The 25560-nt window shown below is 40.2% G+C and overlaps 2 protein-coding genes across 2 annotated transcripts; one reads left to right on the forward strand and one right to left on the reverse strand.

Annotated features, from left to right (window-relative positions):
- Positions 1 to 255: 255 nt before the first annotated feature.
- On the reverse strand, positions 256 to 22266 carry LOC122061018 (probable homogentisate phytyltransferase 2, chloroplastic; the record flags this gene model as incomplete). The annotated part of the gene is given in 6 exon segments (XM_042624170.1): positions 256 to 348; positions 1607 to 1680; positions 19909 to 20134; positions 20235 to 20381; positions 20489 to 20610; positions 21892 to 22266. Coding segments are annotated over 6 exon segments (884 nt in total), but the record flags the coding sequence as incomplete, so codon positions are not given.
- A 1212-nt stretch (positions 22267 to 23478) lies between these two features.
- On the forward strand, positions 23479 to 24852 carry LOC122060762 (pentatricopeptide repeat-containing protein At1g11290, chloroplastic-like). Its single transcript, XM_042623864.1, has one exon. The coding sequence runs from the start codon at positions 23479 to 23481 to the stop codon at positions 24850 to 24852; it is 1374 nt and encodes a 457-aa protein (XP_042479798.1).
- The last annotated feature ends 708 nt before the right edge of the window (positions 24853 to 25560 follow it).

A 25560-nucleotide genomic window follows, 5' to 3' on the forward strand; every position in this document is an offset into this window, starting at 1 on the left:
GAAACGCTTTAGTCAATAAGGCGACGCTTTATGCCCGCCTAATCGCTAAGGCGCTCCGAAAGACCCTCAAACGCCTCCGTCACCTTACCGCCTTAAAAACTATGTTTTCAATTACAACATACCCCATTTACCGAGAGTTCCTAACTAACTCCAGATAAATCGGATGAAATAGTAAATCAAGTATCAAAGCTATACATGCAAAGAAGTCAAGTAACATCTCATGAATCCAATTTTTGCAATTGGCTCGGTACTTACTTGCGGTCACCCTCTACATCTGGAAGATCCTTTGTGATGGCAATGACCAATGCAAAGAGTGTCACAAAGGCTGTGATGAAAGCCACAGCTGTGCTGCAAATAGAAAAGTTATGGGTGAATCAAATTATTATGATAAGAGTTTGTACACATGCGTGAGCAGTTTGTGTGGGTGTGCATAAATGAATAAACTTAAAAGTATGGATAATGATATCCTGACCATAGTGTGAAATGACACCTATTGGAATCAAAGGACCACAGCCCAATGCAGATCATCTTTTTCTTATTTTTTTCCATGTCTGAAATCGTGTGAGAAGTTTATGGAAATTTGGTGCCATAGTGGGTTTATGCTAGCAGAACCCAAAAAGTATATATGAAATATATCATGAAGCTCAATCTGATATTAACAATAACCTAACCATTCTGTACAAATTCCCATAGCTTATGTAGGTTCTCAACCCTGAGTACCCTTCCTAAACAGGGAATATCACATGATACAGTTAGATAAGCACAGTTGATTGAATCATGCATGATTTATTTCCTTCCTCTCTAACTATTTTGCAATTCAGGCTTTAGTTTTACACGAACAATGCAGACTATGACAACAACATTCATAGAAAGGGAGCATTACAATTTACAAGTAATGATTATTTCTCTATTGTACTAGTTAATATGTATAAGATTGCGTCCAAAACTTCTATTTAAGTTTGAAGAAAGCTTTGGAAAATGCCGAGGACAAAATCTTAATACCTATGCATGTTTGGAATACAGAAGACTAGGAAGACCAAGTTCAATATGCAAGTTTGATTCGAGATAGTCAATGATCAAATACATTGAAGATTCATCTATTTCATCTAGGTAAGAATTTTTTTTGGCATTAGTTGGAGAAGGTAGGTGAATAAATGAAGGAGCTTTGCATATTTTTTTGTCTTCAACTGATGGCACAAAGGCATGTAAGTCAGTCTGAATTTCAGAGGGAGGTACCAAAATTAGTCTGAACTTCAATCTAGGCCTTTGACAAGGATATCCTCTCTCCTTTATTTGGTTTTCTGATAATCTAAATTTAGTTTGAATTGCAGAGGGAGGTATCAAAAGATTCCCCCCCCCCCTCCCCCCGCGGGGCAAACCTCACCCTCCCACACAAGTCCCAGAAAAGTGTTTTAGCTCTAGACTGGAAGGTTAGGATCATTCAGCTAGAGGAATCTCAGGGCTATTCCACAGTCAAGAAGTTACCTCCCGGCTGAATTGTTCAGGCCAATTATTCAGTCAGCCACTTAACTGGAACTTACCCTTTTTCAGTCCCACTATCACATGTCAGTTTACAATGTAATAAATGAGAAAAATGAGAAGTGACCTCCACTCAAATGTAAGTCCCAGTGCAGCTCTCGTAGCATAGTATACCCCAAAGTTAAGAAGAAAGCCACGTACCTGCAAAACTTATTTAAATTATTAACATATTATGGAGTAACTGAGAAACATGCATAACAAAACAACCATGAATTCAACATTTAAAAAGAATATTCAATTTTCATAAATTTCATAGCATATAAATAAAGCCACAAGACATTCAGGAAAACAGTAGAAGTCTGAGATTGCAGAACAACAACAACAACCATAACCTTATCCCAACTAGAAGTCTAAGAATGCCTGCTTGAATATTAAAAGAAAAAATATATAACACCAGGACTCTGTCTGGTTGGATGTGGGATTTTGAGTTAGTCACGCAATTATTATTGGTATTAGTTGGAAATTTTTCAATTTAATATTTTTTAACCTAATATCACTTCATATCCAACTAGACAGAGCCTAAGTATCTCCTTTTAACTAAATCATCTTAGCTTCTTTAATATGGTTTATCCCATTAACGGGCTGAAAATCAAATAGAAGCAACCTACAGGCTGGCATTTTACAGTCCCTCAGGCTTCCTTCATTGGATCAGTTTGTTCACATTCATGGCATGGATTTTGGTAGAAGGAAAGTAGGATTCAAATAAAACAATTCTACCAATGCAAGTGATGGGGAAATGGAACAAAGCCGGTGAAGGTTTCAGTAGTCGCACACTAATTTTTGGGTCATTTTCATAGGCCAAAACATTGATGATTGTATCTATGTGTGTCTCCGTAATATCATTTCTTCGGTCTTTTTCCTTAAGAAGTAATTTGATGATTGGCCATTATTTAGTTTTAAGGATTCCATGTTGATTTATTAATTAAACAAAAACATTTAATTTGCCACTTTTTTTCTTCTACTGTATTGATTATGATTTCTTTTTCTTCTCTAGTCGCTTCAAAAACTTAATTTACAATTCCCCTTTCTGTTTCCAAGCCAACCTCTATCGTAAACACTATTTAGCCAGCCAGGACTTGGTACATTTGAAGATCTGGATTCTGGACCTACATGCCAGCTTGGAGTTAGAATATGTAGATGAGGAAGAACAATGAGATGAGAGTTGGAGAAGAAGAAGAAGTAGAAGAGGGAGAAGGAGACAAGGCGATGGTATGGTTGAATGGTATCTTATGAGTAAAATCTCACTAACACCAAATATATTACTTCACTAACATATTTACAGGAAATTACACATACCTCCCTAAGAAGGAGAAAAGGGAAAAATAAAACATAAATAATATAACAAATTACTAAAATACCCTTACAGTAACATAACTAATATCTCTAACACTCCCCTCAAGCTAGAGAATAAATATCATGCATTCCCAGCTTGGACAACAGAGAACTGAACTGATGATGGAGAAGACCCTTTGTGAAGATATCAGCCAGCTAATCTCCAGTCCTCACAAAAAGTGTGCATATGTAGCCAATGTCAATCTTCTCGTTAATGAAGTGTCCATCCACCTCTATGTGATTTTTCCTGTCACGTTGCACAGGGTTGTAGGCAATACTTATGGCAGCCTTATTGTCACAATAAAGCCTCATATGTGTTTTAGTATCAAATCCCAACTCTTGAACCAGCCTTCTCAATCAAAGAAGCTCACACACTCCATGAGCCATTGTTCTAAATTCTGTCTCTGCACTAGACCGAGCCACCACAGATTGTTTCTTGCTTTGCCATGTAACTAGGTTTCCACCTACAAATGTGCAATAACCTGATGTAGATCTCCCATCAAATATTAAGCCAGCCCAATCTGCATTAGTGAAGCCTTCTATCCTCATGTGGTTATGCTTGGCAAAAAGTAATCATTTTCCTGGAGAGGACTTCAAGTACCAGAGTTGGAAGCATGCATAAACTGACTCACCACCCCCACTGCATAAGTAATGTCTGGACGAGTCAAGGACAAATAGATAAGCTTCCCAACTAACCTCTGATATTTCCCTGCATCAACAAGAGAAGGACTAGCATCTTCTCCCAGTTTATGATTCTGCTCAATAAGAGAACTTGCAGGTTTGTAGCCTAACATTCCCGTTTCTTTCAAAAAGTCTAGAATGAACTTCCTTTGGTATATATTTATGCCCTTCTTGGATCTAGACACTTCAATCCCCAGGAAATACTTTAAGGGCCCTAGATCCTTAATTTCAAACTGTTGGGCTAAGTAGTTCTTCAGATTGGCTATCTCAGCTCTGTCATCTCCAGTTACCATAATGTTATCAACATAGACAACCAGAGTTGTAATGGTGCCATTACCACGCTTAGTGAATAGAGTGTGGTCAGCCTAACTTTGGGAATAACCATTCTTCAAGATGGCCTGTCTGAACCTTTCAAACCAAGCCTTTGGAGATTGTTTAAGACCATACAAAGCCTTCTTGAGAAGGCACACCTTTCCTGCAGTTGAAGGGAACTTAAAGCCAGGAGGAGTTTGCATATACACCTCATCTTCTAAGTCTCCATGTAGGAAGGCATTCTTCACAGTCAATTGATACAATGGCCAATCATTATTTGCTGCCGGAGATAAAAGGACCCTTATGGTATTATGCTTAGCCACAGGAGAAAATGTCTCCTAATAGTCAATCCCATGCACTTGACTGTATCCTTTTACCACCAGCCTTGCCTTGTACCTCTTAATAGTACCATCGAACTGGTACTTGATTGTATAGACCCACCTGTATCCAACTGGAGTTCTCCTCCTTGGAAGGTCAACCAATTTCCAAGTACAATTTTTCTCCAGGGCCATCATTTCCTCACTCATGGTTTGCTTCCACTTAGGGTCAGACATAGCTTTAGAAACATTCTTGGGAATAGAAGCAAATGAGAGTGCAATAGTAAATGCAACACCTATAGGGGAGAGAGACTCATAGGAAACTGGGCTGTAAGATTAGTACAAGCTCTCTTTCCCTTCCTAGCAATAAGAAGATCTATCTCTGATGGGGAAGGAAGGATATTACTGAATGAGGAGGGTGTATCTCAAGAATTAGATTCAAAGAGGACTGTTGGCAGGTCTTCTTATTCCTCCTTATGTACACAATGGCCACCTTTTCATTACCTGAACCTGAACCACCTCGTAAATGATCACTAACATCAATAATACCCACCTCTTTGTGCTTCCCAATGTCAAGCATAAAAGGAGAGCTAGGCAATGGATCAAGAATATGGATCTCATCAGTAGTCTTTTCACTTCCATTATACTCCCCATGAAAAGGATGTTGATGAGGGGCAAAAAAGTGCAAACTCAAGGAAGGGACATCTTTAGAGAGGAGCCTTCGTCTGGAAGAAGGGTGATAGCACTTGTATCCCTTAGTAGTAGAGGAATAGCCAAAAAAAATATATTTAAGAGCCTTGAGGTCTAGTTTAGTTCGAGAAAACTTATTAACATGGACATAACAGAGACACCCAAACACTTTGGGGGGAAGAGAGGAAAAAGAAGACTGAGGAGACAGGGTGTCCAAGGGAGTTTTGGAGCCAAGGAGTTGTGTTGGCATATAGTTGATCAAAAAAGTAGCAGTAAGGAGAGCGTCAGACAAAAAAGTTTTAGGAACATGCATGCCAAAGAGAAGACTCCTACTGACTTCTAACAAATGGTGATTTTTCCACTCAGCTATCCCATTTTGTTGGGGTGTGTCAACACAAGCTAGCTGATGGATAATGCCATGATCAGTAAAAAAGTCATGAAGACTACCACACATAAACTTCCACCCTTTGTCAGAACTAACAATTTTAATTTTAGTGTTAAACTGTGTACATATCATATGATAAAAAATTTAAAGGCATCATACATATCGCTCTTGTGCTTCATCAAAACAGTACAAGTAGCACGGGAAAAATCATCAACAAATGAAACAAAGTAACGAAAACCAAGTAAAGTTGCAGTAGAAGGCCCCCAAACATCAAAGTGCACAATTTGAAAATGAACAGTAGACATATTACCATAATAAGGATAAGAAGAACGACAATGCTTGGAAAAAATACATGGTTCACACTGAAAGACGTGGGAACTAGGAAAAGAGGTAAATTAATGAGGTAATTGTTTCCTCATAACAACAAAAGATGGATGTCTTAAACGTTGGTGCCACAACATCACAAAATCCACAGAACCGCTATCAGTATGTCCACACACATAAGACTGTGTTGTAACAAAAAAAGGTGATTGAGGTTCAAGTAGGTAGAGTCCTTTCCCCTCACGCCCACTACCAATAATCCTCTTCGTCACCAAATCCTGAAAGAGACAATGAGAAGGAAAAAAAGTGACAACAGTTTAGGGATTTTGTTAGGTGACTCACAGATAAGAGATTAGTGGCAATGTTAGGAATATGAAGAACAAAATCAAGAGAAATGAAAGATGTAATAGCAATGCTACCTTTACCAGAAATGGAGGAGAGGGAGCCATCAGCAACCATGACTTTATCTCTACCGGAACAAATAGAGTATGTATCATAATAACGGGACGTACCAGTCATATGATCCATAGCACTAAAATCAATGACCCAAGATGTAGCTGTGGAAGGGGCGAACAAGGAAACTTGCAAGGCGGAAGCTGAGGAATCTAGCACTGTAAGTGCAAAAGATGATGAGCCACCCAGTTGAGACATGACCTAGCGGAATGCTGCAATATCCTCCCTAGTAAAGGAATTGTGCTTTGCCTGTGTGCTAGGGGTAGACCTTGTGTGATGTAGTCCAGTCCTGTAACCAAAAGTCACCAAAACTCTAAGAACATCTCTAAACTAATCCAAATAACTTCATTTCAATTCTACACTGCGATAGAATGAAGAGACAAAGAAGATTGATCAAAGAAAGAGAGGTGAATACTTCATTCAATGATCAAAAGATGAGAAAACATACACAAAACCTGCAGAAATCTGCTAAGAAAAGGCTAGCCGCCACTTCTATTCTTCCTAATGATGAGTCCCCCCTTTTTGATACCTTTTTACATTATATATCCCAACCCTAATAGGTAGGGTGACCCTAAATGTCCATAATACCACTCACTTAAAGTCCAACAGCATCTAAAAAAATAAAATTACAAGAACACCCCTGTTTTAGCGTTGGACTGGGCCAGAAATCGTGGCCCAGGTTTGGGCCACCAAATCAGCTCCGATTTGGCCAATATTTGGACTAGACCTTCCCTGCCTTTAGCCTCACTGATCTCTGCAGTTGTTTCGGGTGTTCCAGCCCTTCCATGGCTTCTACCTCGTACTCCAAAATAGGGTCAAAATCCATCTCTGGCTCCTCTGGCCTGGAGCCAGTGATGATCTCTGGGCTTAGCTCTGCTTCAAGATCCCCCTCTTGAATTGAGGTTGTCCTCAAGCTCGGGTTATCACCATGAAACGGATAGAGATGCTTCACATTGAACACATTAGTGATGTTCATATCAACTGGCAACTCCACTCTATAGGCATTAGAACCCAAACGCTCCAAGATTTGATATGGCCCAAACTTGCGATCCTGGTTCAAATAAACCCACACAAGATCACCCACTTCAAATGCTACCTCCCTTCTAGTCTTGTCAACATGCTCCTTATACTATTGGTAGGCCTTCGCAAGGTTCTCCCTGACCTGCTGATGTATGACCTTCAAATCTTCCACCCTAGTCTCAACCCTCTTAGGTGTATGTCTAGGAGTAGGAATAGGAATCAGATCTAGAGGTCCTTTTGGATTGCTTCCATAAACAATCTGAAATGGACAGAAACCCGTAGACCGATTAATAGAATAATTAAACTCAAACTCCACTTTGGCCAAAATAGAGTCCCAATTGCCAAAGGTCTTCACTTGAGCTCGCAACATGTTTCCCAAGCTCCTGTTAACTACTTCCGTCTGCCCATCTGATTGTGGGTGGTAGGGGCTGCTAAAGTTCAAATTTGTACCCAACTTCTTCCACAATTGCTTCCAAAAATGGCTAATGAACTTCGTATCCCGTTCTGAGACAATGCTCAAAGGAAGTCCATAATGGCGCACCACCTCTAGGAAATACAAATCAGCAATCCTACTAGCATCCATGGTGTTCTTGCAAGCAATGAAAACTGCCATCTTGCTGAATCGGTCCACAATCACCATGATGCTGTTACACCCCTTCTGTGTCCGAGGCAAACCCAAGATAAAATCCATGGAAACATCGCTCCAAGGCCCCTCTGGAATAGGTAAAGGCATGTACAATCCCTGATTGTTGCTGGTCCCTTTTGAAGTCTGACAAACACGGCAACGCTTCACAAATAATTGAGCATCCTTGTCAATCCCAAGCCAATAGAAGCGCTCCTTCACCAACCAAGCCGTCTTGTCCCTCCCAAAGTGTCCCTGGTTGTGCAACTCTTATAAATCAATAGCCTCAAAGAAGTGTTGGGGATGCCAAGACAGTTCCCTCTGAACAAGTACCCATCCTCCATCACGTAGTCACATCTCTCCTGTTGCTCCACAGAGGTGACAATAGGACCAAAATCTTCATCAAGCCGAATAGTCTCTTTAAGCTCCTCAAAGCCTAAAGTCTCCACCCTCATAGACAACAAGGAATGCTTCCTACTCAGTGCATCTGCAACCTTGTTCATAGTTCCCGACTTGTGCTTAATAGAGAACACAAACTCTTGTAACGTGGACACCCACTTGGCATGTCTATCACTAAGCTTGTGCTGCCCTTGCAAGTATCTCAAAGCTTGGTGATCAGTGTATAGCACAAACTCCCACCGAATCAAATAATGTCTGAAGTACTGTAATGCCTTGACAATGGCATACAGTTCCAGATTATAAACTGAGTAGTTCAGCTTTGCCCCGTTAACTTTCTCACCAAAGTAACTCATGGGTCTACCTTCTTGGCTAAGCACCGCACCAATCCCTATCTTAGAAGCGTCATAGTCCACTTCAAAAATCTTCTAAAAGTCAGGTAGAGCCAACACTGGAGCACTAGTGCGCTTCTCCTTTATCCCCTCAAATGCCCTTTGTGCTTCAATGGTCCACTCAAATTGGTTGCCTTGAACAAGTCTGTGATGGGAGCTATAATATTGCTGAAATCTCTGATGAAGCGTCTATAAAAACTTGCCAACCCACGAAATGATCTAACATCAAATGTGCTCCTTGGAGTAGGCCAATCTCTCACTGCCTTGATCATCATCAGGCTTGATCCCTTCAGCAGATACCTCATATCCCAAGAAAATCAGCTTTGGAGTCATCCAAATGCACTTCTTTGGATTTGCATACAAGCTATTTTCTCTCAATGTACTCAATACCATGCTCAAATGCTGAATGTGCTCATCATCTGTCTTGCTATACACAAGAATGTCATCAAAATACACCACAATAAAGTCATTCAAGTATGGCTTCAATACCTAGTTCATGACTCTCATAAAAGTACTGAGTGCATTGGACAACCCAAATGGCATGACAGTCCACTCAAACAAGCCCTCTTTTGTCTGGAATGCTGCCTTCCATTCATCTCCAGGCTTCACCCTAATCTGATGATAGCCACTCTTCAAATCTATCTTCGAAAAGATAGTAGCTCCACTAAGCTGATCCAACATATCATCCAGCCTAGAAATAGGGAACCGATACTTAATAGTAATTCGGTTGATAGCCCTGCTGTCCACACATATCCTCCAGCTCCCATCCTTCTTTGGCACTAGTAAAGCAGGCACTGCGCAAGGGCTAATACTCTCCCTAATGTATCCCATCTCTAGTAACTCCATGACTTGTCGTTTCAACTCTTCGTGTTGGTGAGGAGACATTCTATAATGGGCTCTGTTGGGCAAAACAGACCCAGGCAGCAAGTCTATTTGATGTTGAATGTCTTGGAGGTAATCCGGTAGGCAACTCCTCTGGTAACATGTCACTAAAATCCTCCAAAATAGCCTTAGCCTTTTCGGGCACTTGCTCCATCAAATCAGCAACTTCCATGGCCGCAAAGGTCTTTAAACTAGAGCAAAACATAATAAGGTTTCACCAGCCTCCTTCTCGAACTCCACTCTAGGAAGGCAAATGATAGTCTTCTTCCCTTTAGTAGCTTCTGCCCCCCTCAAAGGTTGCAACACAATCTTCTTGGGACCCTTTTGAATAGTGTAACAATGCTTGTACCAATCGTACACATCACAATAGGTGATGTCCCTATAATGTGGACCAAGTGAAAATGTAACCAAGCACCTTCTATCTACTCTTACCTCCGTGTCCTTGCTAAGTCAACCAAGCCTATAAGGGATTGGGTGTGGCTCTGTCTTCAACCCCAACTTCTAGATAGCCTCTTGTGAGATAACATTCTCACAACTCCCTGGGTCAACAATAACCTTGCACACCTTACCACCGACCAAGCAACGCGTGGTAAAAATGTCATCCCTCCTCCAATCTTCATTTGCCTTTGGTGCTAGGCAAATCCTCCTAAGTACCAAGTTGTCCCCCCTTATATCATCGGGTTCCACAATGTAGTGGCCTTCATCATCAAACACTCCTTCATCATAATCCTCTGCGCCATATTCTTCCTCAGCCCCTTCTTGTACCAACAACTGAGAACGCAACTTAGGACGCTCATTGGCATAGTTGACACCTAACAATGGCCTTGCTAGTTTGGCCTATTTGCTGCCCATTAGGTGTAATAGCTGGGGGCTGTCCTACCATCCTTTTCGGATGATTTAGTACATTAGGCGCTGCGATAGGAGTTGTTCCCCTCCCAAGAGGCGGCACAACAACCTCAAAACTCCTAGTGTTGGTGAACCCACCTCTTCCAATTGATACCCCTCTGTTAGCTCCACTTCTAGCTAAGTTTTTCTCTACCACTTGTGCCTTAGATTGAGCCTCTGTAACATTGGCAAACGAGTGGACTTGCAAGACATCCTGAATGGAAGGTCGCAGCCCATGTAAATACCTCGCCACCAATTGTTCGTGTGTCTCCCTCAATTGATTTCTAGCCACCATCCTGTAGAAATCAATTGTATACTCATCCACACTTCTAGCTCCCTAAGTTAGGCTCTGCAAATTCTGAAAGAGTGTTTGCTTGTAGTTTAAGGGTAGGAACTCCTTCCTCATATCCCTCTTCAGCTCATCCCAATCCTCCAACAAAGGCAAACCATCTAGGTATCGCTAATACCTATAGGACTGCCACCATGCTGCAGCCATATCTTTGAATCTAGATGCAAGAAATGATACCTTCTTGTTGGCTGGCACATTTTTCATCGTAAAAATCTCTTCACCGAATCACCATGCTTAACCAATCAAGAAACTCCTCCAGTACCAACCCTCCCGAGAACTCAGGTACCTCCATCTTAAAACCCATGTCCCAACGGTTGTTGTAGGGCTCTCTTCCCTCTCTCGGCTGCATATAGACTCCTCTAGGACCCCTCTGGTACACCCGGTGTCCACGAGGAGGAAGTTCTTCGTACTCCGAATCTGTTCCAGCCACTTCCCTCTCTACTCTAGGTGGCACAGGTGGTGCAGGCTGCGCAGGAGCCTGGTTGAGAGCCATTTGCTACATCAAAGCCAGCATAGTTTGTCTCATGGCTCTCTCTTCTTCTCTTTCCTTTTGCCTTTCTTCTCTATCTCTACGCATCTCTTCAAAAATAGCTGCAAGAGCATCCGATTGATTGTTACCTCCCGCCATTGATGGATCTAAGTTCTGATACCAGCTGATACAGTCCAGGCCTGTATCTGATAACTAGTCCTGTAACCGAAAGTCACCAAAACTCCAAGAACAACTCTAAACTAATCCAAATAACTTCGTTTCAATTCTACACTGCGATAGAATGAAGAAACAAAGAAGATTGATCAAAGAAAGAGAGGTGAATACTTCATTCAATGATCAAAAGATGAAAAAAACATACAGAAAACCTGCAGAAATCTGCTAAGAAAAGGCTAGCCGCCACTTCTATTCTTCCTAATGATGAGTCCCCCCTTTTTGATACCTTTTTACATTATAAATCCCAACCCTAATAGGTAGGACAACCCTAAATGTCATAATACCCCTCACTTAAAGTCCAACAGCATCTAAAAAAATAAAATTACAAGAACACCCCTGTTTTAGCGCTGGACTGGGCCAGAAATCGTGGCCCAGGTTTGGGCCACCAAATCAGCTCCGATTTGGCCCATATTTGGACTAGACCTTCCCTGCCCTTAGCCTCACTGATCTTTGCAGTTGTTTCGGGTGTTCCAGTCCTTCCATGGCTTCTACCTTGTACTCCAAAATAGGGTCAAACTCCATCTCTGGCTCCTCTGGCCAGGAGCCAGTGATGATCTCTGGGCTTAGCTCTGCGTCACTATAGTAGCATGATCAACCTGAGCACTGCGGGCTCTAGCTCCCCTACTATGTCCACCACGAGCACCACTAGAACGACCATGAAGAACCTAGCATCTCTCTTTGGTGTGCCTAAACTTCCCACAATGATCACATCGTCTGTCATCTCCATGAGGTGGGCCTTGGCCTCGGCCACCACCACGCCAATCTCTCTGAGAGCTACTCGTAAGAGTTGACCGCTGAAGAGGAGACCGGCCCAAAATCTGTATCCGGATCGGCTCATACTCGGGATTCAACCCATCAAGCAAAATAAGAACCCATTCCTTTTCAAGTGTCCAGTAAATCTTAGCTTCATCCTCAGGATTGGACAGTTGGAGGTCCTCATAGTAATCATACTCCTCCTAGAGACTAATGACAGTGTTATAGTACTCAGAAATGGTCCTATCCCCTTGCTTCATGCCAATGACCTTCTGAAGTAGTTGATAAACTTTGGCCGGGTCACCCACACGGTCAAAAGTTTTAGTAACACTATCTTAAATATCCTTGGAAATTTCTTTCCTCATAAACCTTCTTCCAATCTCTGGTTTCACAGAAAAAATCAGCCATGTCATAACGGTGGAGTTTTCAGTCTCCCACTTTAGATATGTCGGGTCATTTGGGTTAGGAGCCTTAATGGTACCTATAACATACCCTAGCTTTCCCCTACTCCGCAAGGAAAGCTTCACAAAATGAGCCCAATCCAAATAGTTGGTGTTGTCCAACTTCACAATGGAGATCTGAGTATGTGGGTCATCAAAAACCATATGAGTAAGATTTAGAGCTCCATCTCCTTTGATATCAAGGGAAAAATCTCTCGGGTCATATTGTAAACTCCTAGGAGCTGCCTAGCTCCATCATCAGGAATGCCCCTCATCTCTAAGAGTTGTACTCTCCTCTCCCAACCCCCTTTTCTCTTCTTGGGGTTGTATGTTCTTTTCTCTTTGGTAATGAATTTTTTTATTCACCCAAAAAAAAACCATAGGAGTAGAAGGAGCACCACTCGATGCACTGGCTGAAACATCACCAAAGAAGGCTCCAAGTCCACTATCTTCAGACATGTTGTGGATGAGGAGTCACAAACACAATGGGGAGTAAACACTCTACCCAAGTTTTCTTTTCTTGAACTAAAAAAAAAAAAATTCCACAGCCAAACCAAGCAAACACTTCCAAAAAAGGGTTCACACCATCTACCTTCTTCAAGGGGTAGGATCATAACAGCCACATAGGAGCACAATAGCCCTAAGAACATCATATCTTACAAGCAAATAGCAGTTGGAAGCATCACAACCACATTCCAGAGGCAAAAAGGACAAAAAAATAGGGTTGGCGGTATCCGGTGAGCAGCAAGAGTTGAGTTGTACAGCCTCAACTCAAGGAGGCTTGCAGCGAGACTAAGAGGGGTAAGAATACACCCTAAGGCGACCCAAATGAGTCTGGTTTCAGCTCCAAATCTGACCATATGAGAGAGAAAAAGAAAAAATGGTCCAGGGCTGGCGGTGAGCTTACCTAGACCTGGTTTTGCTTCTTGCAACCTTCAAATGGCTCTTTCTTCAAAGGAAAACTCCCCTTGGTGTCCCCATGGTCTCCTTGCATGCCTCTCTCAAGGTTTGTTCATTCTTCTCACATAGAAGTCCCTTTCCTTGGAACCCCTTTGTAACCTAGGGTTCCAAAGACAAGAGAAGGGAGGAGACTAGTAGCTCGACTCCCAAACCAACCTTATATGCTCTGATACCAAGTTAGAATATGTAGATGAGGAAGAACAATGAGATGAGAGTTGGAGAAGAAGAAGAAGTAGTAGAAGAGGGAGAAAGAGAGGAGGCGATGGTATGGTTGAATGGTATCTAGTGAGTAAAATCTCACTAACACCAAATATATGACGTCACTAACATATTTACAGGAAATTACACATACCTCCCTAAGAAGGAGAAAAGGGAAAAATAAAACATACATAACATGAAAAATTACTAAACTACCCTTTGAGTAACATAACTAATATCTCTAACACTTGGATCTCCGATTGCGATTGCCTCGTCTGTAGGCAGCCAGGACCTGGTACATTTTGTATTTGATAGTGGTCTGATTCATCCTAATAGGGGACTGAGGTACTTCAGCCTACTTGATAAAATGGATTATTGGAATTTCAAGGATTTCCTTAATAATAGAAATTTCAAGGATTTCCTTATTAATGGAAACTTAAGGCTCCATTTGAATGCAAGGGGAATTAAAGGAAAAAGTAGAGAAATTTTCATACTTAAAAAAGAAATGTTTGTAATCATTACCCCATGTGCCTATATCATTAACTTCAAATTATTCCATTTTTGGTTATTAAATTTCACTTTATTTTTCATCCAAAAACCCTTTGCTATAATATGTAAAATGTATCACTATTAAATACGGTTAAAAAAATGAAGTAGTTTATACAATCACATGGGATCACATGGAGTAATGATTATCAAAATTTCTTGTTAAGTATAAGAATTCCACTTCCCTTCCCCTTAAATATCCCTTGCAACCAAACATAGCCTTAAGAATTTCCCTATTAATATAAAATTTCAAATATTTCCTTATTAATGGAAATTTCTACAAAAATTTCGAGGATTTCCTTCTCAATGGAAACACGTTTTGAGACACATAAAAATCATAAGTTCCTCACTCTTTTATAGTTTAGTTATTTAACCTAAGCAACAGACATAAACATATGTTTGGAACAAAAGAACTTCTATGCTTTTAGGTTGATCTACAGTATCCACAAAATGACACTATATTTAAGTTTCTAGTCATGTACTTGGAATGGATCCTCATCAATTTAGACCAAGATTTAAAGTATCAATATCGGGTATTGTATTCGAAGGGTGATTTTAAAAGATGTATTGTATAGTATCGATGAGACGCATGATACACTAAAGATATGTGGAATGGTCAAGAAACCCATGGAAATGCTTAGGATATGCAAAATGCAATTTTGAAGAAATCCAATATCAGTTGTGCTGGAAGAACAGGCAAGAAGCTCCAATGGAATGCTTTCTCAAGAAATCCAATATCATCTGTGCATGAAGAACAGGCAGCAACCCTCTCAACTCAAAATCTTCCCATAATGCAAGTAGGTTGGCAGTTTCCCCTTCCTCACACTGGCCCATATTGAAAATGCAGGTCTCATCTTTATTATCACCGACAGAGACTAAACTGTTCAACATGAGCTTGTTCAAAATGGATATGCACTCATTCCAAATATCTGGGGTTCCATGTTTGCTAGTTTGGATTTAACCATGTTAAATGGTATGACACTAGATGGAGCACGATCACCGGAACGGGGCACTCGTAGGGATGGAGCCGCATGACGACTTCTCAGTTCTCCACGGTGAATGGTCCTTTGTTCTCCATGGTGAAGGGTTAGGGTACAATGGGTTTGGGTTTATATGTTTTAGGAAAAACGGTAAAATAGTCTATTCAAATCTGCACTTAACAGATACTGACAGTAAGGGTCCGGTTCTAATTGTTAGTAATGTTAGGGGGTGTTTTGTAAATAGTGGCATTCTCTAGGGGGTGGCACTGTAAATCTTCCTAAAATCTATCATGTATAAAAACTAGAATATATAAGGGAGTGTCTGAATGACGACTCTACAGGTGTATCTAGAACTTGATGCCTTCTCTTAATTTCCCTGTCATTGTCATGCAAGTACACGTAAAATGACACTAATACCCTCACTGGAAAAACAAGTTGTGTCATACCCAAAAGGGCAAAAAATAAGGTTAAAAAAAATGACACCTTGAGGGCTGTCAATAAGAAAATTCCTTTATGTAAAGGATGAGGTTTCTTACATGTACTCATACCAAATTTTTATTACGTATAGTATCTTTTACCTTAAAGATACGATATGTATTGGTTAGTATCAGAAGATACGGAAGGATACTTAAAACCATGATTTAGACCATGCTATTGATGAGGATTCTTGTGTTAAACAACACATTTGCTCAATCAAGATGTCATCACTCCAAAAGGGGTGCAACCCTGGGTAACAAAACCCTGTTCTGGGGTCACGATGGGCCCACTAAAATGATGAAATTCTCAAATAGAAGAATGAGTTTCAATTTCGAAGTTTCTGGAACAGTTCAGCACGTTATAAGCAAAGTACACAAGTGAAAGGACCAAACTATAAATGGAATTTGGAAAGAAGGGGTTCTGTGATATTTAAATTGAAGGGGAGGAAAAAAACAGAATCAAAGATCAGAAAGGAAGTTCTTTTTGGAATATTTAAAACTCAGGGTATTATAATCAAATATAAAGAATATGCTGCCTACGAACCAGTGGTGAACTGGTTCTGTTTCAGCTGAGTGAACTCCCTCAACTCAGCTGTGTTCAAAGTGGGATTTCAGGCACAGAATCATGACCCTTAAACCTCTTAGGAATAATCAACAATAGTCCCAAAAAATCAATATTCTATGACCCTTAAACCTATTACGAACAATCAACAAGAGTCCCAAAAAATCAGTAAAAAATAGAAATAAACCTCTGAAACTGAACTTGGCAGAAGAGAGAACATCAGGTCTGGTTTCAGGTTAATAAATCATTGCAGAGGAAGCTTTAAGGAACGATACTCAAGGGGTTAAATTTCACTAGAGTAGTAAACTGATTCACAGAATATTAAAGAGAAAGGAGAAAGAATGAGAGAAATCAATCCCAAGTCGTGAATGACTGTTAGGTTGCCCAAACCAGGGAATCACAGGTACAGAAAAGGAGAAGAAGAACAGGAAAAAATAGAGGGAATAAGAAAGGAGACAAGTAGGAAAAAACCAGGAAGAAGGGGCTCGACCAGACTGAGTAGAGAAAGAGATAGACCACTTGCACAGCAACACACGAAATCAACCACCATTCATTCATTCATCTCTGCTTAACCACTGGGTTTACAATCAGAATATAAAGAGAAAAAAGACTCCTGCCAAATTCCATAACTGAAACAACTTCCCTACATATCTAATTTCCTTAACATAAATAAAATAAATATGAAGATTAAATGAATAGCCCAAGAAACAACTAAAATCCCTACCAACCCTTATTAGATCAAAACCCTTGTTTGATTCCAATCCGTCTCAGTCTGGGTTTCCCGATCGAGTCATGCTGGTCTAACCATGCATATGCAACTGCAACAATTCTTCTATTTTCTTCCCCTCTGAAAAGGACTTGACAGATCAGACGAGGACAAGGATGCCATCTGAGTCAGCTCAATGGAGAAATGATCCCACTGCCCGCTTAAGCTTAATGGCTGAGAGGTCCTTTGCGGGAAGAAGTTTCATCACTAGGACACAATGCTGCACTTTTTTTGTCTACTAGCCACAATCACCAAAGGAGGATGTGATAGACCTTCAGGGGAAGTATCTACTAACCTATTAATAGAATATGTGAGCAAAACCTATCATGGATTTTGATATTAGTGTTGTTCACGTAAGCAACCTCTTAGGGATTGGGATGTGGCTCTGTCCTCAATCTTAGCTTGCGATCAGCATCTTAGAAACAACATTGGTACTACTGCCATTGTCAATCACGATTGTACACAAACTGTCATTGCACTTTACCCTTGTCTGGAAAATGTTGTTGCGACGCCAATTATCCTATTCAGAATTTTTATTTGTGGCCAAAAGAAGACGAGAACATAGCAAGGTTGTTCTTCTGCATGTTGCTACCATTGCCTTCACTAGGGTCACGCTTTGAATCTAAACTATCCCATTCTTTTGTTGCTCTTTCAAAGTAGTGGCCATGACAGTGTCCTATCAGCAAAAGTGACTAGATGACTAGAACACTGAGTAGAAAATGCCCATAACCGTTGCATGCAAAGCATTGTATCTCAGCCCTTGACTTCGAAGTAGGTCTGTCAGAATCATGCCCATGGTGTGGAGTATAAGTGCGGCTGGCCATGAAGATGCCATAGAAGAACCGTTGACTTGTGATTTGCTGAATGACTTCTCCAGTTGAGAAAGATGTTTGCTCATACTAACACCCTCATAGAAAGTGTTTGGGAAATTCCTCCGATTGTAAGGCTTCTTCAGACTCTCCTCTACTTGATATGCTACTAGTACAACAACCTTCATCGTAAGTAATCAATTACAAACCAATCCAACACTAATCTAATGATGTAAGTGTTTAACCTGTTTTGAAATTGCACCACTAATACCACTTCACCCCCCTCAAAGTCAGACCTAGTGACCACGTAATAGAACTTTGCACATACTCCTCAACGGTTATACTATCTTGTCTTAGCTGTGGGAACTTAGGGTGCATAAGCTGCTTCTATTCAGCAGGCAAAAATCTACAGTTTCTTTCATCTCAGCGCAATTGTTGACCAACACAATGCCTCGAGTCTGATTCTATTGTTGATACTTAACTCACCAGACTCAAGTTGCACCCTTCAGCTTGGTTCAAAGAATTAAAGCTTTTGGGCCTGAAACCATACCATCAAAAGAATAACTCCAAGCTACGAGTCCAATTAAGGTATTGCTCGGGATTATTATCCCCATAAACGTCAAGGACATTCAACTAGCCCCTCTTTAAATTCCATGGGGGGTTTTTTTAAAAGGTCAGCCAGCCCTATCTGGTGGTACTGGTGGTGTGAAGTGTGGTGATGATGGTGGCGGTGGCGGTGGTGGTGGTGGGGTAACATGTGATGGGCCTTGTTGTATGGAATTGAAAGAATCCCTACATAGAATTGGACTCTTTCCTTTATCAGAAGGTGTCAGCCTATCAATGGAAGCTTGCAAGGATTACATTAGGGCCTGTAAGGAAGTGACATTTGTGTTTAGGTTATCAACACTAGTGGTGAGGTGATCAACCCGGTCTGTGAGATGAGTAGTTTTTGGTCGAATTTCCTCTTTATGGGAGTTGAGTTGTTGAATAAACTCACTATTGGCCACCATGGTTAGAGGTATGGACAACGATTTTTGTCTCTAAATCAATCAATGCAACCTTGGGTCACTAAAGACCCACCAAAATGATGAAATCCTCAAATAAAAGAATGAGTAACAGTTTCGTAATTTTTGGAACAGTTCAACACCTTAAAAGTAAACTACACAAATGAAATGACCAAACTGTAAATATAATTTGGAAAGAAGGGATTTTCTAGTATTTAAATTGAAGAAGGAGCTGATTAGCGAGTTGCCCCAATCAATGATAAACTCCGAGAGAGTCGTTTGGGGTGGTATGGCCATGTTCAACAGAGGCCTGGGGATGCCCCAGTAAGGAGTGATCTGATTCAGATTGAAGGAGTCAAAAGAATGAGGGGCAAGCCTAAAATGACCAAAGGAAACGTAGTATAGTAGGGCTTGTCCCAAGTATGGGGATTGATTACTTTCACTCATTATTTTTCGCTCCTTATTTGCTCCCCCAATTTCTCTCTTGCATGGCTCTCTCTCTCTCTCTCTCTCTCTCTCTCTCTCTCTCTCTCTCTTGATTTGTTTTAAATATCAGGTCCAATTTTTTAGGAGAAATTTAATATTTTCATCTCTCACATTTTTTTCTCTCTCCCTTCTTCACAGTGACTCCTATTTTCTTTCCCCTCTCATCTTTAGCAATCTTACAGCTCTAGTTAGCTTCTTTCTTACTAAGTCAGATTTTATTCTGTTATTTTCCATAAATCTGACCTTCAATTCTGAAATATTCTTTCTATTAATTTTGACCATTAGGTCTAGATACAGATATGGCACATATCTAGCCATCAGATCAGATACTCTTCCATTCCACTGGTGGGCCCATTATCTGCAGGCCAATCAGATCCATCAGATCTGATCAATCCTATATCAGGGATTATCATTGATTATTAATCATGACAATGGTTCAAGTGACTATTAAATCTGTCCAGAGGATTTCAGGGGATATCAATATTGGACTTTCTACCATGCACATGACATAATCAACTTTAAAAAAGAGGAGGAAAAAAAAGTAAAAGAATTTGCATTGTATAAAATCTTGATCTGTAGGACATATTATGAATAAATGACATATTCTAGTGGTGGAGAAGAGTGATTTTGGATAAAAGGCTATAATTACCGTGGCAATAATAAGAAATGCAGCAACAGGAAACCTCTTCAGCCTAAATGGAGGGACAGAATAGATACTGCCCAGAAAAAGACCAAGACAGTACAGGGAAGAAATAAATGGACCAAAGTTCAATCCAACAATCAGGAGGCCGGAAGCCGCAAAACATAACACCAAAAGCCATGCTGATTGAACTGATAGATCCCCTGCAGCTATAGGTAAATAGGGCTTGTTTACCCTGCAAATAAAAGAAAATCAGGGCAAATCAAGAACAAAGAATAATGTGTGTTGACATGTCAATAGACAAAGAATGTACAAGTAATAAGTAGTCTGCCTACTTGTCAATTCCAATATCATAGATCTGATTAATTCCCACGATGTAACCATTTCCACATATAAGCGCAACAAGACCACAAAACGCCTTGAACAGCAATGACCACCTTATCAGGTTTGAGTTTTCAATCAACACTCTCGATACCAAAGCTCTGTTAACAAAAAGACGAAAGATGGTCAAGGTTATCTAATATGTGCTGCCGAGGTTACATAACATCCGATATGATAACCACCAGAGCATTATGATTCAACAACTTACATAGATCCAAGGGCAGTACCCCGAATTGTATGAGGCCTTAGAAATCTCCAGAATGCATCTTTATATTCAGAAATTTTACTTTGTACAGAATCAGATCCAGCGGCTCCAATTTGCGTAGAAGCCTGCAAAAAACTTCTTTTATGTGAACCCTGTTAAAATAATCTCATTCTAGTACTTCCCAATTTGGATCAACACCAAATGTAGTCAGCTAAAACTATGCCCAAAAGAATGCAGTTCTCATTCCTTGTTGCTGTTAAATTGACTTAGTTTGAGTAGATAAATCAGATTTGCTACTTGTAGAGAAAGAGGAGTCCCTCAGAACCACATTCGCAAAGTTGAGTCGACACAAAGTGAATCTATGAACTATATTAAAGATGACAACACAGATAAAGAAATATACAAGGAAGATAACTGTAAAGGACATGCTCCCCCATCGAGAAATAGTGAAAAAATTGCCTCATTAGAAGTTTGAACCCTCCTCTTTCCCCACCCCTCTAAAAAAGAGAGGAAGAAGAAGAAATATTACTTTGCACCCCATACTCAACAACAGATGGAACTCTACAAGACAATTATACCTTAGGAGCCCATTCAGATATTGTTCCATCATTCCAGTAGTTATGGCAGTTTGAAGGCAACTGACAAAAATAATTAAAGATATTTTGCAGAAGTAATCACCAGAACCAAAAGATGGATCCTTTTCTAAGAATTCTAACATTTCAGATCAATTTCTCATAATTATTGTTAGATGAGATTCATCCAACAGAATTTCTTAGTTATCTAGCAAAGTGAAAAGTTTATGTACGTCTTCCAATTTCATGACCAAGAGTTAAAGAGTCAGGCAAGTCTAACTTTGTACACGTCCATACTCTTAAAAGATCCAACAAGTTAGACAACTCAATGTCCTGATCTCTCCCAATAAAACACTTCATATTAGGAAAATAAATTTAAAAATTTAAGTCCCTGTGAAGACAGATAGCAACAAATGAGTGAGCGAAAGAAGAGAGAGAGAGAGAGAACTAATGAGATTACGTCTAAAAGTCAAGTTCCTTAATTACAATGTGCATCGTCTGGTTGCTTAACAAAGAACTTCAGATTCAGAAGTAAGACTAATATTTTTCCTTTTTATTTTCCGAGTTCGGTTCCTGACCTCTTCTCTTGATACCCAAGCCAATTAATGTATTCAAGTTCAGAAGCCATAAATAAATAAAATCGAGCAAAATTAACTAAATTCCATTAAAAATTGCTTGAAACTAAACTTTCAGAACAGAAACTATACCACATTGAGCCACAGATTAGCTGTTTCTCAAGAACCTGTAAATATTAGCCTCTTTCTCTCTCGACGACAACCACGACCAACTAAATTCCATTGAAAACTAACAACTAGAAATGGAAACCAAACATACCCAGATGCGGAAACGACACGAATGGCTTCTTGGAACAGGTGAAATGCAGTTCCTGCGGTGGAATAAGCGAGCTGAAGATGAATTCCTGGTGCTCCTCAACGGAATGTTGGTTAGTTTATGGATTGGGTTGGTGGGTTTCTTCGGAACAATTGAAGTGTTGCAGAGAGGAACTATAGTTGGAATTCGTAGCGAAGAAGAAGGAGAGTAGAAAGAAAGATCCATGGCGAAGATAGACTAATTGGAGTGATTCAGAACTTCGGAGAGAACTCTCCTTCCCTACGCGTCATTTTCTTAATTATTTTTCAATTCCACCTATTTTATGTGTGCGTCTGTGGGTGTTGGAATTTATATAATCCAAAACATGGGAAGAGTTTCTCTGTGCCATATGAGGGGGTTGAAATCGTCTACAATTCTGATCTCGTATAATTTCGTGCAATACCACCTTCAGGCGGTGACACATGTATTGATACTAATACAATGGTCAAGATCTGGTACAACTAATAAAACATTAAATCAGTGAAGAGGCATTTAAATCAGATCTGGACCATTGTATCGGTATCAATACACGTGTCACCGCCTGAAGGTGGTATTGAACGGAATTGTACGAGATCGGAATTGTAGACGATTTTTTTCCCATAGGAGGAGGGTATGCTAAGCTGTTATCCGGTAGCACCGTTGTTTAAAGGGGACGTGGTTTTTTGGGGGGGAATGCAGTTCCAATCTTTGCATGAAGGCCAATGAGAGTACAGAAAGAAGCATTCACAGAATAGTCATTTTTCTCTTTCATGAGGAGCGGGTAATCATTCTGACCCATGTGTTTGGACACAGGTGCTACTCTCTGATAGAAAACATTTTCCTCTTTTATAAAACTAAGAATTTTTTTTGGAAAAATTAGCTTATTTGAATTGAAATCATTTGTAATGCACCAATGAGGTGCAACAAAATGATATAGTTTCATACATGAAAGACAAGAAGGTTAGGGTGCTAGCATTTGTTTGAAAATTAGGATCGAGAATTGAATCGATCAATGTTGATTTGATTTCACTAACTCAAACCGTTTAATAAACAATTTGATTTTGATTTTTGCCTACTGCACTCTAAACTAAGCTGAACTGAACCATTTAATGCCTTTATTATCTATGTCGTTAAGCTGCATAGGGTATTAATTCCAGGCTCGCACCTGTAGTCCAAAATCAGCTTAGTCTATTTGTCGATTGTGTTGGGGTCAAGCCTTGATTGAATACTATCATCAATCATTCTTGATGCTTGGATCCTTTGTGGCCCAATAGGGCATTTGGCGCACATCCAATGCCCAGAGATGCCTTGGGCTGTGACCACCTTGGGCTTTCGCCTAAACGTTTTTAGTCATTAAATATACACCAAAGGCCCAGTTGCGCGGCTTGCGCCACAGATAAATTCAATCCAATTTATTGTAGCTTTACTCAATAAAAAAAATTTGTGTGAAACATTGAAATGTCCCTTTGACCGTTACTCACATCCTCTTAACAGCAACTGAACATTTGCGGACAGTCACAGGATACGGAGTGAGAGGTTTAGTTTAGTTTAGTTTAGTTTGAAGCTCTTCCAATGGCGGCTGCGCTCTCTACAGCCCCTCACGCATTGCAAAAACGACGTTCGCCCTCGATATCACACTCGAAACACATTCAATGCCAACATCTTTCATTAGCTCGAACGGCGACGGCTGCCTATAGCAGAAGGACAGATCGACGGCCAGAAACTCAACATTTCGGAACATCTAATTGGTCGTTTGAAGAAAGAATGCAAGAGGCTCTTAATGTGTTGGAGCTCATGGAAGCCCAAGGCATGGAACCAGAGGCCAGCTTGTTTTGCATTCTTCTCAAGAGCTGTGCGGACGCTGAGAATTTCGAATTTGGGAAAACAATTCACAACAAAATTGTTGGTACCCAACTGGAAAATGACGTTTTCGTGGTGAATAATCTGATTAATTTGTATTCGAAATGCAGGAGTCTGAAAACCGCACGCAGGTTGTTCGACAAAATGCCTATTAGAAATGCGGTCTCTTGGACTAGCATAATTTCCATGTATAGTCAGTCGGGCTTTCCTGAAGAAGCTCTAAAGATGTACAGTTTGATGATATCGGATGGAAATATCAAGCCCAATGCGTTCACTTATACCGTAGCATTAAGTTCTTGTGCAAAGACGGGGAATTTAGGGATGGGTATCGGGATTCATGAGGATATCATGAGGGGCGGATGCGAGAGTGATGAATTTATAGTGACAGCGTTGATCGACATGTACAGCAAATGTGGTAGAATCAAATATGCACGCCGGGTGTTTGATAAAATAGCTGAACCAACAGTTGCTGCTTGCACCGCTATGATAGAAGGTTACAACATGAACAATCATGCCAAGGATGCTATGGGTCTTACTCGGAAGATCTTGAATTCGGGCTTTGATTTGAGTGTTGTTCAGGAGTTGGGTTTAACTAGTATTATACGTGCTTGTGTTTTGGAAATGGCTCTTAGACAAGGACAGGAAGTCCATGCCCACATGATTAAATTTGGGCACAAACCAGGCACCCAAATTATAAGCGACCTTGTGGTGATGTATGAAAAATGTGATAAGATGGTATTTGCTCGTCCCCTCTTCAATGAGTTGCAGGTGAAGAGTCTGGAATTGTGGGGGAGAATGATTTCAGGATACGTCCGCAATGGGTTGAATCAGGAAGCTTTGGAGCTCTATGTAGACATGGTGACTGAAGATGTAGAGTTGAATCCATTTTTTCTGTCGTGGGCACTTAAGGCTAGTGTAGGCACAATGGGTTTGAAGGAAGGTAAGGGTATACATGGTCGAGTGATCAAAGCTGGCTGTGGTCTGTCTGAAGATTCAGTCATGGCAAGCCTCGTAAAGCTGTACAGTGATTGTGGATGTGTGGATGAAGTTGAAAAGATGGTAAGATGCCATAGAGATCAAATATAATTTCCAAGTGGTTCATTACTTATTGTTATATTTCGACCAATATTCAGTCTAGTTGCCATTACAAGATTCAGAAAAGTGTTACATAATTTCTGAAACTGAACCTAGTCTAAATTTGATCCAATAATTGCTTACCAAGCTGTGCGATATAACATAGATCTGATCTTATCATGACCCAATTCGATAAAAGGGATGATCTGATGAATTGATCATGGATTTACCTCTACCTGATTTGATTGATATAAAGTGGTTTTGTGGATGGAAAACTCGCACATTAAGTTTCAGGTTAATTGGACTTGATCATGTGACGAAACAAAACAATGAAAGAAACTAGAACCACCGTAGGAGGACACGGGACTATGAGTATGGACATACATGGGAATGGTGGAGAGGGTAAATGGTTCATGTTAAGGTTGAAATATGGCGGCCTATTTAGATCATTTTCTAGGTATATAATGGTCAGAAGTATTACATCTTTTTTCCATGTGGCAAAACAATTGTCATTAAAAAAAAAAAAAAGAAGAAGAAAGAAAGAAAGAAAGAAAGAAAGAAAGAAAGAGAGAAAGAGAGAAAGAAAGAAAAACAACAACAACCACAACAACGCACACATATACAATTGTGTTTGTGGATTGCCAACAATAGGATTTCAATCTCACAACTATTGAAGACTTGTTTTCTTTCATAGGTGGGTTGGAGACATTTTTTAATCAT

The sequence above is a fragment of the Macadamia integrifolia genome, chromosome 14 (genome assembly GCF_013358625.1).
Source record: "Macadamia integrifolia cultivar HAES 741 chromosome 14, SCU_Mint_v3, whole genome shotgun sequence".
Classification (NCBI taxonomy): domain Eukaryota; kingdom Viridiplantae; phylum Streptophyta; class Magnoliopsida; order Proteales; family Proteaceae; genus Macadamia; species Macadamia integrifolia.

Excerpts from the sequence above, each read along its gene's own strand:
- LOC122060762 (XM_042623864.1), top strand. The coding sequence starts at position 23,479 with ATGGCGGCTGCGCTCTCTACAGCCCCTCACGCATTGCAAAAACGACGT.